The sequence below is a fragment of the Corvus moneduloides genome, chromosome 4, assembly GCF_009650955.1.
Source record: "Corvus moneduloides isolate bCorMon1 chromosome 4, bCorMon1.pri, whole genome shotgun sequence".
NCBI classification, from domain to species: Eukaryota; Metazoa; Chordata; class Aves; order Passeriformes; family Corvidae; genus Corvus; species Corvus moneduloides.
Window position 1 is genome coordinate 50,593,613 of NC_045479.1, and position 15,399 is coordinate 50,609,011.

At 41.0% G+C, this 15,399-nt stretch overlaps 2 protein-coding genes across 2 annotated transcripts in view; one reads left to right on the forward strand and one right to left on the reverse strand.

Annotated features, from left to right (window-relative positions):
* The window catches only part of CFTR (CF transmembrane conductance regulator), a 91,498-nt gene extending 85,772 nt beyond the window's left edge, over window positions 1-5,726 (forward strand). The window contains exons 25-27 of the mRNA XM_032107494.1: window positions 2,197-2,369; window positions 2,703-2,808; window positions 4,281-5,726. Of these exons, the coding sequence (XP_031963385.1) occupies window positions 2,197-2,369; window positions 2,703-2,808; window positions 4,281-4,487 (486 nt within the window). The 3' untranslated portion in view covers window positions 4,488-5,726. The remainder of the gene's footprint in view (window positions 1-2,196; window positions 2,370-2,702; window positions 2,809-4,280) is intronic.
* Window positions 5,727-10,670: 4,944 nt separating this feature from the next.
* The window catches only part of CTTNBP2 (cortactin binding protein 2), an 81,666-nt gene continuing 76,937 nt past the window's right edge, over window positions 10,671-15,399 (reverse strand). Inside the window, 3 exon segments of the mRNA XM_032105670.1 lie at window positions 10,671-12,042; window positions 12,044-12,113; window positions 12,115-12,257. Coding sequence (XP_031961561.1) covers window positions 12,010-12,042; window positions 12,044-12,113; window positions 12,115-12,257 — 246 coding nt within the window. The 3' untranslated portion in view covers window positions 10,671-12,009.

The window sequence follows — 15,399 nt, forward strand, 5'->3', positions numbered from 1 at the left end:
GGAGAGGACCTTGGGGTCTGGGGCACACTGATCCCTAGCTATGAAGCTTCTAAAATGTTTAGTCTCTCAGCTTGACAAACAAGTCCAAGAATGTAGGCAAAAAGCACTAAGAATACAGAAGTTGTAAAAAAGGTATAACAGGGGTATGAAAGAAAAGGCAAAAAATCATCATGGCATCAGTCCCACACACTGCAATTGTCAGGTGCCACCTCTTGGCTCTGACAGTGCTTTATGGGTTGCGGAAGTGTCCATAATTCCCAGGAAAAGTCAGGGGAGCATTACAGGAGGGAAAAGGCCGCAGCCTAGAAAGTGGATACCTTTTTCCAAGGCACAGATGACCTAATTAATACAGACCTAACCATGAATTGGTGCCATTTTCCTTTTTCGTTGCAAGTCTCAAGTATCAAAAAATGCTTACAGGTGTGGGACTTAATCTGAAAGCTTCCTCCTTTCCTATCCAGGATGTTAACTCTGTCTCTGCTTGGTTTCTTGGGTTTTTATAATTTCTTCCCTACATTTGGAAAAGAGGAAAGTAGACGTGTTCTGTGAGTAATTTACTGCCAAATAAAAATATCATGATATTTTTGTTCAGATGGTTTGACAGCAGCTTTTCAGACAGTCCTAGCAGAGACAATAGCGTGCTTAGTGCAGTGTGCTCAGTGCTGTTTCTCTGCTTCTCTGAGACTCAGGAAAAAATTGAGTGTGGATCAATATCCCCTTTCTTGAAGAAGATAAGCTCTCCTGCTTTGGAGGACTGTTTCCAGTGTGTGTTTGAATTGAGCTTGGGATTTTGAAAAGCTAAACCTCATTTACAATGGCATGAAAAAAATTTTGCTTTGAAATGTTTATCATTAAGGAGTTTGGCAAATCCATACGTGATACTGAGGTTTTCATTGTGCAGGCAAGAATGCAAAGCAAATAGAAAAAAGAAAGTGCTGTAATGCTTTTTACTAGGAGTGATTGGATTGTTTACCAAGTTCGTGCTCTTGAAGTCTGGCTCGGCAGTGGCAGTGAGTCAGTGTAACTTTGGGAGCACGGCACAGACATTGTCTGTCAGCTTATTCCAGATCCATGTTGACTGCTGAGGATTTAGAGGATCCTCCTGAGATCAGCATCAGCTTTTTATGCTCCTTGCAATCAACTGCAGAGGACAAGGCCTTATCTGATGTTTCATTTTTTATTGCCCACATATTTCAGCACCTGGATCTGTCAGACTTATGTCAGCTTGTGAGCCTAAGTCTTACTCCTGCAGTCAGCTGTCTGAGCCCTACAGGTACATGGAGACACCTTGTGCAGTTGTAAGAAGAAAGCACATTTTCCAGCCATTAAATGCAAAATTTCATGAAGGACACAATGTGTGTTCAAAAGAGAAGCGAGGAACAAAACACTGACCTTTATTTGCTTACAAATTAAAGCACGAGCTCTTCAGAAACACAACAGATATATCCATACACCACAGTTTAATATGGTTTCCATGTAAAGTGAAAACACAAAGTAGGAATTCAAATTTTTTGTTTTCTGTGAATGCAAATTAGTTGCAGATCAATAATATTTAAAAAATCCAAGGGAGGTGGCCTTCATAAATTTCTGGGATTTCAGTACATTTTTATAGTGTTTTATAGAGCCATGCAACTCACATATATTTCCTAGTTCTCATATTTTGTGAAAATGTCTCTCTGAACTCTGCTGATAAGGCCAAGGAGCACAGTTGGTTTGGATCTGTGCAAGATGGAAAGCTTTGCTTTGGGGTGTAAATCTCCCAATGAGAGTAAACAGGAGCACTGGAAGAAACAGTCAGAAAATATCTCCTGGGCTGGACTCTGGTTTCTGGTCCAAAGTCAGCAGCTTCACATGGCATGGGCACCCCTCTAAACTCTTTGTCACCAGTGCCGGAAGGAAGCCCCTCGTGCCATTAGTTTAACCAAAGTGCACAAGGCCTTTGGGGCAGCGAAAGGACCACATGGAAACACTGTCAGAGCTATAGAGACAGTGGCCATGGTGAGCAGGGTTATTTTCTCTGTTGCTATAATGTCACATATAAATTTTCGTCATTGCTTTTTAAACTCCTAGCAACCAAAGAAGCCTGTTTTCCTTTCAAAAATCACTTTCCTTAGCATTTACAATGATGTAAATGACTGCTGCAGTCAGCAGTAATTATATCTTGCCAGTTTTTCATGTCCTTTTTTTCTCTGGCAGGTTGGGCTGAAGTCTGTAATAGAGCAATTTCCAGGCAAGCTTGATTTTGTTCTTGTGGATGGAGGCTGTGTCCTCAGTCATGGCCACAAACAGCTGATGTGCCTCGCCCGGTCAGTTCTCAGCAAAGCTAAGATCTTGCTGCTCGATGAACCAAGTGCTCACCTGGATCCTGTGTATGTTTTATTCATTTGTTCTGTTTTCTAATATGAAGTAAGAAAACCTGTGAGGCAGCACCATCTAAAGAGACCTTTTGTAACTTCCCTGGCCTGTTACTAAACCTGATTTCAGTAATGTATGTTGGTAGTTCTGCATGGAGGACCAGGGAAGCCTGGTTACAACCTTAGCTCTATGGCTGATAGGTATTTTCGCAGCAGAGGTGCAGCTGAGGCACCTCAGAGCTGTGTCCCTGAGCGTGAGCTCTGCGACACACAGCCAGGCTGTTACACACTGTGTAGTTATGAGCATGCACATTGCAGTCTGAATGCCAATGTTTGTTTGCCCTTCAGAACTTCCCAAGTGATCAGGAAGACCCTGAAGCATGCGTTTGCCAACTGCACGGTGATACTCTCCGAGCACAGGCTGGAGGCGATGCTGGAGTGCCAGAGATTCTTGGTGAGCGTTTCTCATAGGCTCGTTTACTGTTGTCTCCCTGCATTTGATGAACATGCAGAACAGACCAAGTGGAAATGATGATGTTTTCTGGATTGATGGTGATCATTCAGGGAAGTTGAGCAACCTACCCACTGGCAGAACAGCAACAGGCTCCTGTTTGCTCTTTCACCTGAGCTGTCACAGACATCTGTGTTCAGATGGGCTGGGTCTTGCTCTGGAGAAGCAAGAAAGGAAGTTTCAACCAGAAGGAAAGTTGTGTAGGTTATCCAGCTGCTGATCCAGGTGCCTTATATTTTTGATTGGCTCAGGAGATCCAGAAAAATCTCATCATCTCACAGAGCTTTACAATTGCAAATGCAGAATCGGCTGCACTTGAGCAATAGGAGGCTGCCTGGGGAAGAGGGGTTTCCTAATATGTGATGATCAGAATTGCTGATTTCTTTCAACTAGCCATGTAAATATTCCTTTCATGTTTAATCACAGGGACAAATTACTGCAGTCCTGGGATATTTCCTTTGTTGTATAGAAATGGTTAGTAAAGAAAAGACAAGTTACGTAAATTGTTCTTAAAAACGAGGTTCTTCCCTCTGTATTTTCTTCACTCTTCTATAAGATGGCATCTAAATTTTATTAGCAGAGTGAAACACTCTGGTTTTCCATGTCTATTTGATTGGGTGCATTAGTATGGCAGGAGGAATGCTACCTGAAGTTAAAGCAGGCTAGTCAGTAGGCAGGTTGTACAACCTTTTGGATGTGCTGCTCCTCTGTTTGTGCTGGACTCAGCCTTGCTCCCAGCCACTGTGGCAGCAGAGCCCTAGCAGGCAGGCAGCCTCTGCCCTGAAAAGGCTTCCCACCCTCCAGAGCACATTTTAGCAACAGAGATTCAAAAAGTTCTCTCCTGTCAGACCTGTGCTCTTACCCAAAATGTGCTGTCACTGCAGTGCCAGCGAAGGAGCCTGATTTTAATTTGTCTCCTGCCTGACAGGGGAGACTGGCAGAGCCTTACAGGGCAAACCTGTTGTCTCCTTCAAACAGAGGTGAGCAGTGCTTCCTTGTTTGAAGAAAGCAAAGAAAGCCTGGCGCCTTACTGGCAGCCTTCTCCCTCTGCTTGCGATAGAACAGTTAACGCTTTCTTAACTGGGCAGTTCAGCAGTGCCAGGGAAATGCCACGGTACTGGGAGTCTTCAGCAAAGGGACTCAGAGGTAAAACCAAGTCACAAGGAGAAACCAGCCAGTCCAGTGGTGTTTTGTAATTTGGGCAATAGGCACCTTTTCCACATATTCAAATTTTAATGTATGTTTTTGTAGTCGTAATTAGAAATTGCAAACTAGAAATTAGAAATTGTAAATTGGGCTTTTTCTATTAGAAGATTTTTGCCATGTCTTCATGTCTCTTCCCTGCTCCATTAGTTGCATTAGCTGAATTCTGTCAGCACCTCCACTGCTCATCTAAAGGTGTGATGTTTCTCCAGGTAATCGAGGACAATAAATTGCGGCAGTACGAATCCATCCAGAAGCTGCTGAACGAGAAGAGCTCCTTCAGACAGGCCATCAGTCACGCCGAGCGCCTTAAACTACTCCCAGCACACCACAGAAACTCCAGCAAACGCAAACCCCGACCCCAAATCACTGCCTTGCAGGAGGAGACGGAGGAAGAAGTGCAGGAGACAAGGCTGTGAGATGCTGTGTGGAGACCCTCTTTGTGGAGTGAATGGTCAGCAGTGCCCCATGATGACAGGACCAGCACTTCTGAACCTCAGCCATGGACAAATTCAGCCTTGCAGGAGGTGTTCACTGCAGCGACCACATGAGCATGTGGGAATTTCTTCCCTTCTGTGATTAATCATGTGTAAGTTAGTACATTCTTTGAGGTTTTGCCACTTATAGTGGTGAAACCAGATTTCCTTTGAAAAGCTGCTCTGATTGAATGCAAACACAATAGTAAGCAGAAGTAACCTGTCTAGCCTCACATAATTGTTTCAGAAAACTTTTAGAAATGTTCTTGCTGGGGTGAGAGGACTAGACAGCAGGAAAAATGTGAAAAAAATAATCAAACTTGGATGGAAAATAGAAAAATCCGTATGTAAAAACCTTCTTTGGATACACTTCCTGCAAATGAATTAAGGGACAATATCAGCAAAACGCACAGAAAACTTCCTCCTCTTTGTTTTCCATGCAGCAACAGTAATTTCAGCTTAGCAGGAAAGGCCAAATGCCACGTGTGTAGGTGAAAATGAAGGAAGAGAGGATATTGACTTGGAAGCCAATCAACATCCGTCATATCTCCACAGTTAAGGGAGAATTGATATTTCCTCTTAAAACCTAGGCAACTGTCAACCTGACCCTGCACACACTCACAGTGGGATGAGTGCAGGCTGACATCAGTATCTAGCAAAAGGTAGGACTCCTGGCAGTGGACCTGTAATAGTCTGCATAGGTCTGGCATCTTTACATGCTTTTTACTTTGGCCTAACAACAACAACAACAACAACAAAACCAAAAAAACCCAGAAAAACAACCCAACAAAAAAACCCAACCTCTCAGAAGTAGACTTTAATAATGAAATTAATTTTTATACTCTTCTGGTTTGCAGTTTTATTATGGAACTGAATGTTCTCTAGGATATTTTATTTATTTTAATATTGTTGCAAACTTTTGCTAAGGAAATTATGTATTTTAAGAGTGATTACGTACTATGAAGAAAAATATATTTGTACAAAAAGTTTTATATTTGGAATGTTGCAGGGAGATTTTGCTACTAGTCTTTGATGTCTCATTATGCTAGAGCTGTTGAAAACGAGGGCAGCCCCAGAGTTTGGCCAGGTACTGTCCGATGCTGTCTTTGTACACCAAAGTATTCTAGTGATACAGGTGTTTTAGATTATTTTTTTCTTTAAATAAATTTTTAAAAAGAGAAACTGCCTGTATGACGCATTATAACATTCCCCCCAACGGAAGTCACTGTGGACCGATTCTGCTACTTCCACTTCAGTCATTGCTGCCTGTCAAAAACACGGGCATAATTTTCAATAACTGCTTTCTGTTCTTTACAAACGCTGTGGGTAAAACGGGCTCTCGGGGCTGGCTCGGGCCGGCCGGGCGGCACTAGGTGGTGCTGCGGGGCTCAAACGCTGCGGCGCGGGTTGTGCTAAGCCCTGGGTCCCTCTCACCGCCCGTGCCCTACAGCTGCGAAGGGCAGCACAGGCAAGGCTTGGACTAAACTCTTTCAGGCGTCCTGGAGCAAGAGCTGGAGCTGCGCCGCTGTCCTGGGCTGCCTCCGGCTGGGCGCTGGTGCTGCTCAAGGTGCCCCTGGGTCCGGCTGAGCCCGCGGGCACTGGAGCTCGCTCTGGAGCTGCTCACCCTACATCACTCTTGTTTCCTTCTAGCTCTGTTCCCCATTGCATACTTTCTGGCCTTCATTACACATTCCCTCTGCAAAGATTTGTTGGTGGTTTTTTTCCTGCCCTGTCCCTCATACTGTACTTTTATGCTTGTTTTATCTTCTAGCACTTACCTGGATCTCTTTCCTTTCTTTCTGCGAGGACACCTCCTTATATGCTGCCTGATCTTCTCCACAAAGCAATGCCTCTTGCTCACAGAGCATTCTGGATACCCTTGGGTCTCAATTTTGCCATGTCACTGTTTCTTTGCCACTAAGCTCTGCTGGCTTTATAACAATGGAAAACCAACTGTGTTTTGGGGTAGCTTTGATTCACTTTTGAATCCCATCTCCACTCCCCTTATCCCCTCAAACTGTTCACCTCACACTATTTGTCCCTTTTCTCACGTAGTCAGCTCTCCATTTGTACAGATCTTTACAGAGGATATGGCTAAGCCTGGCCGGGAGGCCCGGGCTGCTGCAGTGTCGCCAAGTCTGAGGAGGCGTGCCAAGGATTGCTCTTTGTCAGGATGTTACTCAGAGTTACAGCAGACACACCAAGTGGGGGAGTTTATTATCTAAATAAACAAGATGATCAGAAAGATCAGCAGAAAAGAACCACTGTGCCATTAGAACCAGCGCATGCTTCAGAGCTTGCGCAACTAATTGTTCATGTTTTGTGTCACTGCTGGAGTTAGGAGGTGGTAGGTAAGCTGGACTCAGCAGACAAGGACACATTTCAGGAAAGAAAAGGTGGATACAGCAGGAGCATGTAGTAGATGGGACATGTGGAAGCTGCTGATACAAACACTCAGAAGGAGGACTTCGAAGGAAAAAGTAAATCAGTTGACTGATTGCCCCCACCCTGGACTACAACACTCACCGACACAGCTTCTGCCATCAGTGCCCAGCTACCACCATCACACTGCCTGTCCTAAAGAGCCCAGGCAAGATACTGCCCTCTGAGGGCAACTGAGAGAAGAGTGTGCTATTTCTTTCAGCTCCAAACCACTGCTTCAGCTCCTTTGGAGTTCAGGCTGGAACAGGAGGTAAGTTAGTTCCAGCCTGCATGAGGAGGACACAGCCTCTCCTTCCCAACAAAGCTTGAGAAGAGCACGTTACCTTCTAGGATAAGTGTTCTTGTACTTGCTGTCAGGGGGTGACAGCTCCCACGGATGTTTGCCTGAAACTAAGCTGGGAAGTTGCACATGCTGTTCGTGATGGAAAATGGAGCACAAGAGGAAAGGGAAAAAATAAAAAAGAAGAAAATGAGGCCATAAACAGTGGAAGAACAATGACCTTCATAAACACAGGCTGAGCATTATTTAAGGGAATTTTTCTTCTCACGTGCTTTGCTTTGCATGCATTTGATAAAACAAAACAGATATAGAAACCACTCCTACCAGAGCACTTTGTCATTAAAACCACCTATATGGAAATGTGGGTGTGTACAACATACAGCCAAAGAGAAGAGTATGCTGACTTTAATACTTCATGTGGAGATTTAATTTTGCTAGGAAGAAACCAAAAAGACAAAGTTGGAAAGAGATTCTGTAGCTGTCCTTAAGTACAGTGGAGAAGGGTGGCCACACTGCTAGTACAGCACTGAGAAGCTCTTGGGAGAGCAAAGGCTAAGCAAGGATCGCCTAAACAAACTTGAACTATGCACACTTACCCATTTTCATAAATCTTACATACAAAATAACTACACAGCTTGATAATCATCATTAGCGGGAACTGCCTCAGTACCTCGTCAAACAAGCCCGCTATTCCAACAAACTTTGCTTTCACAGCTGCTTAAATGGTGTCTTACCAGCTGTGCTTTATTCATTAAATACCCATTTCTAAAGTCTTTCTTAAAATCCACCTCCTCCAGTTCCATAAGGCTCAAATCCCTCAGCCTGTTACACCAGAGCTGCTAAACACCTGATAGCCTCTACACTTCTTGAATTCTATCTACCCTATTTAAGCAACAGGCTTAAGTTATTTCTTAATAACTTAAGGCCTTTTAAAGCATTTCCCCATATTAATTCTGAATTAGTGTTAATTGCTAGAAGTAATTTCAGAACTACGTAATTTGTTGCATTTTATTTACCTAAAAAGTGTTCTGGTCATTATTTTTTCCTCATTTTTCTATTACAGGTTTAGTATTTTAGCTCTACAATTACTTGGCTATGATTTAACATCTGGAAAAAACCCCACACCACTTTAGACTGATGTGTAATTGTTCATTAATGGACCATTAGTTGCTGCCTAAAAACATCTTGCAAATTAGGCAATGCAATGCAATACAGTAATACATTTCTTTTATAAACCCCCCCATTCTCCAAAACCAATTTCCTGTTCATAGGATAAACAATATTTATACTAAGTTAATTCCCCAGAGCTCATTTCAACCTCAAAATACAACCCTTGTAAAATGCAACCAGAGGTTTGAGTGATGCTACAGCCCAGTACAACCATACCTTGTGCCCCTTAAAGTCACTTTGACTTCAAGTTTCTGAAGAACAGCCCACTTTGTAACTCTAAAGTCTCTTAACTATGGTTTGACCATCATAAACATCACTTTAGCCAGATACAACCAAGAAAGCAATCCTTCCTCCTTTCTGCAAGCATTTTGACCACCAGAGGCTGTTTTGTTTCTCCAGTTTTACTGGAAAGCTGGAGGGTTTTGATGTATTTTGTAACTCACTTGAGCTGTATTATAGGAAGTTGCACCTCAGGCCTGCTGGTTTTGCTGTTGCTGATGAATGCTGCTGCCTTTGTTGGAGTAGATTTCTTCATGCTTTTAGTTTTGGAGTTCATGCTCAGTAACCCAAAACCAAAAGCAAATATTATCTGATGGATTCAGACATTTGCTTAAGGAACATATTCCATGTTCTTGTCAAGAAATAAGAACCATAGGAGAGATGCTGAAAGCTTTTATTTTCGGAACTGGCTTGAAGTAGAGAGCTGGAATGTTTAGTACTTACCAAAGTTGGTGGATGAGAAGTATCTTTCATGTTTCTCTGGCTGAAGACATTGAGATGTGTATAAAGAATCTAGTGTAGTCAGATGAAGGCTAAATTAAAAGTCTTTCACTGCCTGTGGATGGATTCAACCTTAGAAGCTTCCCTGTACTTTCTGAGATACTCCTCCAAGGAGACAGGGTCGCTCTCTCTCTCCACTTACCTCTTTTAAGGCTATGGGGTAATAGCCAGGAGCAGATGCAGCGCAGATAGGCATGGCCCACCACAGCACACATCAATCCTCTCTGCTTGAGACACAGGAAGCAAAGAGAAAGGATTTTTGCCATTACTAACCCAAAGTGAGAGCAGCTGGTATGACAAATCACACATGAGGAGTGCTGAAGACACAGTGAAACCCTGAGCTCATGAACAGAGCCTGGCCTTGCTTCAGCACAACCTATCACAAATCAAGTGATAAGCCAGCAGAGAAGTCAGCATGTTCACAAGCAAACTGTGTTATGGTTATGTGGTGTTGACTGTTTGAGGGCCTAACAAGAGAGATTAGCACTTACTGCAGAAGAGAAGAACTAATTAGAAGATCTGCAAGATACTGTGTGATTAAAGCTGCATGGAGATCACAGACTGTTGAACTAACAGACAGACAAACAAAATGACAGCAGACACAAGTCAAACAGGTAAAAGATGCAGATGGAGAGTTTAGGACAGCAGGCTGAAAAGGAAGCATAATGAGGGCATTGAAAGGCAATGCTAAATTTAGCAAGAGATCTAACTTTCACACCATGATCAAAGTTACTCTGTCCTCCGCAGATTTTCACGCACAGTACAGTACTGATTAGTTTTCATTCTCACAGACAATATACAGTTTTAAAATATGTCTCAAAACATGCTTTAGGACACTCTGCCCAGTATCTTCCCACAGAGAAGCACACTGCTAACTCTTGATCTAAATGAGAGCTGACATTTCCAATGTGTATTTTAAATGCAGAACAAACCTAGCTTAGAAGCATGTCAGGATTTTTCTTTTCTTATAGCTCTTAGGAAAAAAAAGTTATTATAAATTCTGATGTTGAAATTTGTGTGATCTCTACAAACAGTCTTCCACTTGTGTTCCTCATTGCTATGAAATCCATACCTGAGATTCTCACACAAGCTACCAGACTGCTGCTCACTGCTTCAGCACATCAGGGATTCTACTTGCTGAGACTCACTGCTCTGACCTGCAGTGCTTTGCAGCTGACTCATTCTGCTAAGAACCACCAGCAAAAGCAGCATCCATTTTTCAGCACAAAAATGAATAAAAAAATAAAAGTAAAAAACAGTCTCTAGAGAAATGATCTGTATTTGGTTACACATTACTATCGCACAGCAAACGGAAGTCTTAGTGAAACAGCAATTGCCAAAAAACAAGGTACTTTGTAAATATATTGTGCAGGAAATGATTTCAGGAATAAGCTTCTAATATTTCATCTCTATAGAGATAACACACACACAAACTAAGAGACAGAAAGACAATATGCCATACAAAAATTTTATTGACATGAGTCTGGGATGACTGTTTTACATACAAAGGCAAAGCATTAGGAAACAAACAGTTAATCCTTTCCTCCTCCGGGCTTAATTTGAGAAAAATGCTCCTTTGGAAATTAGAGGCATGACCATGTCATTGTTCAAGTTCTCCAAACCATCTCCCACTAACCAGCAGAAGGCAGCTAAGTCTGATCTCAAGAAAAATCTGTGCTTTTCCCTGCCTAACAGGTGAGCTATCTCGACAGCGCACATTTCCATGTTCCTAAAATTTACAAGGATGTAACTGCAACTACTGTAGAAAGAGGTTGGGGAAATACACCCTGCATAGAAACTCCCTCATGGGAACATGATCTACCTCAGTAGTGGAGAGAAAAATGACAACGAGTTAATTTTAACTGCAACTCAAGTATCATTTTACAGCAATTACATCTTAAATCCACAACAGAAATTGATAATTACATAGTAACTCATTGCTACTACATTATGTTGGATAATACCGTAGTTAAGCTTTTGCTCAAATTCCTTTTCAGTCAAATCTGTTTCTGTAAAACACTGTTATTTCTCAGATGCTTTTAAAACACTAATGAAGCATATAAAATTTTTACAGTATACAAGAAAAACTAAGTTAATAAATGATCACATTTTCTTCAATTCTATCAAAGAGCAAGAGTCTGAGAAAAATAACTTTTGTTGCATTTTAATTTCTCAATCTCTTTCCTTTTTTAAAAGATGAAAGTTATAAAAGAAATTCATTACATTTTAGATGAAGAGAAGCTTGAGAAAAACAAAATCACAATTCAGCAGGCAGATGATGATGAAATCAAAGTATTTAATATGGCTTGTAGCTGAAAGTAATCGATCTGCAATTCCAAACATTTCAGTTATTGCCACATTCACTAATTTTTCATTAAGTGAAGATAAAACATGTCTTTAAAATGCATGAACAACAGCTTTAAGCCATTGTTGTATATATTGTGCAACTCATCTGAATGCAGGTTAACATGTGAACTTAATAGAATATATTTATGTACAGTATATACACAAACAGAATCCTGTGGTAGGTACCCCTGAATATTATCATTTAAATAGTAATTTTCATAATAAAAGAAGAAAAAACCCAACCATCTATGGAGGAGGCAAAATGCGCATTTCTGAAGTTTAAATCAATGTAATTTCCAGCTGATGTACATAGAAATAAAACTGTGGTCCTGTACAAACTTTATATTACAGGGTAACAGTTTGTTTTTAAAAAATATTTACATATTTAAGTACTTGTTCTTTGCAATAGAGATTATATGAACACAGAAAATTGTAAGATAGGCAGGTTTACTTATTGGATTTTTCTATTTGTTCATTTTTTGTGCAAATTCCAAATCTCTCTTTTTGTGTTATTATCTGCCTCTATTTGCCTTGTATTACTGCTGCTGCTTTTTTTTAGTATTCTGAGAAGGCTGGGTGACTTTACTTCTAGGAACAGGAAGAAAAGATTTAACTCTTGAAACACCCAACTCTGTCTTTGATTTACTGTTGCTGCTTTCCACAGTTCGACTGCTGCTGAGAGGACGCATTCCATCCTAGAAAGGAAAACAAAGCATTTTGTGTATAAATAAGTATCACTGTTTGACATGAAAAACAACCAACCAACCAACCAACCCAACCAGCTCCATGGAACTCTTGTTATTTACAATCTTTTGCAGTTTAGTATGAGAGTTTCTTACTATTTGGTGACCAAACCATGGGTCATTTTTGCTTCTTTGACTGAAAGGAAACATCATCATCATCATCATCTTAAAATACCAAAATAAGGCAATGAGGCTTTTGCATTGCCATTGAAAAAAACTTAAACTTGAGTCTCAGATGTCTCAACTTCAGGACTTCCAAAAAAAAAAGTATATGCTCTTTCTTTTATTGCTGTGGAAAAATGACAACTGCAGCCACAGTTAAAAGGGAAAAATGGAAATTTATAGTTACAAGCAAAAAATCAGGTTCATGGCTTGAATAAAAATATTCAATTTTTTTGTACCATCAAGGCCATAAATAAGAACAAAATACTCATGAGAAAAATAATACTTCAAGAATGGAACTTGAAATGTTAGTTACATTTTAATCCATAATCATACAAATTGTTTTCTTAAAATTAGATTGTCTGGGGCTGATTCATAATGGTGGTATATCCCATAACCATCTGTGCCCAAAAGTCATTAGTGTACCTTGAAGGTTCCACAGCCAGGAATCTTTGTGTGTGTGTGTGTGTGTGTGTGTGAATTTGCTTTGGAAGCTGCGTGTGCAGTCTCTGTCCCACTCCCCGCGATTCAGGAATTGGAGGCTCCGTGCCGGCAGAAAAGGGCAGCGAAGCCTGCCCTGGTTCAAGCCACCGTTAGCCACATCTAGCCAAGAGGATCCAGTCCAGCTGCCCCATCTGGCCTGCCCCTGCCTCTAAGGAGACAAATTTTCTCTGGGTTTCCAGCCGCCTGGATCCAAAGAACTCCAGTCAGAGCTCCAGCCATCAGGAGACAAGCCAAGTGAGAGATTAAGAGAACGGAGCAGGGGCAGCGGGGAAAAGTCTGGCATCATTTTTCCCTTTGTCTTTCAACCCACGTGAAAATCCAGGACACCATCTTGGGGGGTGTGCCCAGCAATTTCTGTTCTGGGTCTCTCTTTTCGTTTTGGGGAGTCCACAGGATTGAGCAGTTTTGCATCTGGTGGTTATTTGCTGTTGTTTCTGACTGTTACTGTTCTGCTTGTTAGTAAAAGGTTATTTGTTCACTTAATCCACTTGTATTCATTCCTTATTTGGAACCCTAAGGGACATAGCTAGACAGAGAGGCTTCTCCTTTGAATTGTCATAAACCAAGACAGTGTCTCAAAGTACTTATGCTAAGAGGCTACATTCTTTAAAACTGGACATAATCACCCTTGCCAAACCTAGATATCTGAAGTGCCAAAATCAGGTACACTGTCAATTTTGTTCATCTGTAGTCAAGAAGAAAGAGGTTAGTTAGGCCCTGACTAACACAGATCTTTTATGAGAGAACGGAGAAATTGGATCTTGTCTGTTACCATCAGCTGAATCCAGATCCCCCCTCTGGGCAGCAATATTAAAAAGTTCATTTTCACCATCAGCTACTGCTTTTCACATAAACAGTAGGAACATGAAAACACTGTTCATCATGGATCCTTATTAGTCCCTTAATTCCATCAATTTGTTTGCATCCTGGATCAAAGGTTTTGCTTTGCCTTTCTCCTTCACATACTTGCAAGCATTTTTTCTTACAGCCAATTGAAAGAATAGTTAATTATGGGTATGCTACCCTTTTAAGTAATTTGTCTCATTACCATTGATAAGATCTCCTCTGCTCATGCAGTATTGCTTTTGTTACCTAGAGGACTCTCTTCACTTTCAGAAAAAGGATGCTTTTCTGATCTCAAACCCTTCATTTCACCAGTTCTTGCTGATTCATAAGTTCATCATTGTTACAATTGCCTCTCAAAGTTTGACTTCTGCTTCCAAAGGAGTGTGCTCTTCTAAATTTTTGATATATTTGTTTTAATAATGACTAAATCTAGCAATAAAACTTGTCACTCTATTAGACCTCTTTCCCCTCTAGCAGAAGGTTGGGTTACGTTTCCCTCATTTTGGACAACATTTCCCCCCCAAAATAATTTTTTTTTAATTCTGTATGTAATCTTTTGACCAAGTTTTTCAAAAACCTCCCAAGTACCTAAGCTTGTCTAGTCAATATAATAAGCTTGCAAGTCAATATAATAATGCCTTGTGTTGTTAGTAGGAATTTTTAAAGAGAAAAAATCACTAGGAAAAATGTACAGTAGGAACTGGTAGGTCAGCTGACTTAGCCAATTATCCAGGCATCACTACTATGTGAAGCTCTGATTTGGGATGCCTGAAAATGCATTTAGAGAGCTATTTGAAAGGAGTACACCTACTTGTGGATCTGCAAGGTTAAAATTATTTCTTTTAGCGGAGACTGTTCTATGGATTTTAAGTAAAATTACAGAAAGTATTCTAACATTCTGAATATTTGGATATGAAGAAATATGATTGCAAGGCTGGTAACTCATCTGGCCGAGATTGGCTCAACTGGCCAGAGCATGGTGCTGATAACACCAAGGTTGTGGGTTCAGTCCTCGTATGGGCCATTCACTTCAAAGTTGGACTTGAAGACCCTTGTGGGTGGGTCCCTTCCAATTCAGAATATCTGGTGATCTGTGAATGTCAGCTCTTTTAATGCTAAGGTGTGCAAGTTAATCCAGTTTCAGGACTATTTCATTGTATCTGCAGAAAATGGTGTCTCTAGAAAACAATTTATTGCAGTCAGATAAAACATCGGGATTGGCCTCCAAAAGACCCATATCAAGGGAACACAGAAGGCCTGGTAAGGGAACACAGACCACAGATTATGCCCTGGCTAAGATTAATTGAGCTCAGAAGCTCTCTTGATGTTCAAAAACACAAGGACCAAAAAAGAAAAGGGAACAAAATGTAACAACAGAGAAAACATAATTTTCCAAAGAATGAAAACTAAGCAGGACATAATCTCATCTTTGCATTTAATAGGGATGGTAGCACCCACAAACAATAATACAAATTTCTCAAAAGAAGATGACAGTGGACTTACTATATCTACCAGTAATATTCATCTTACCTTCCCACTCTGAAACTATTCTGAAGTTACTGAAGTTTGTTTACATAAATAA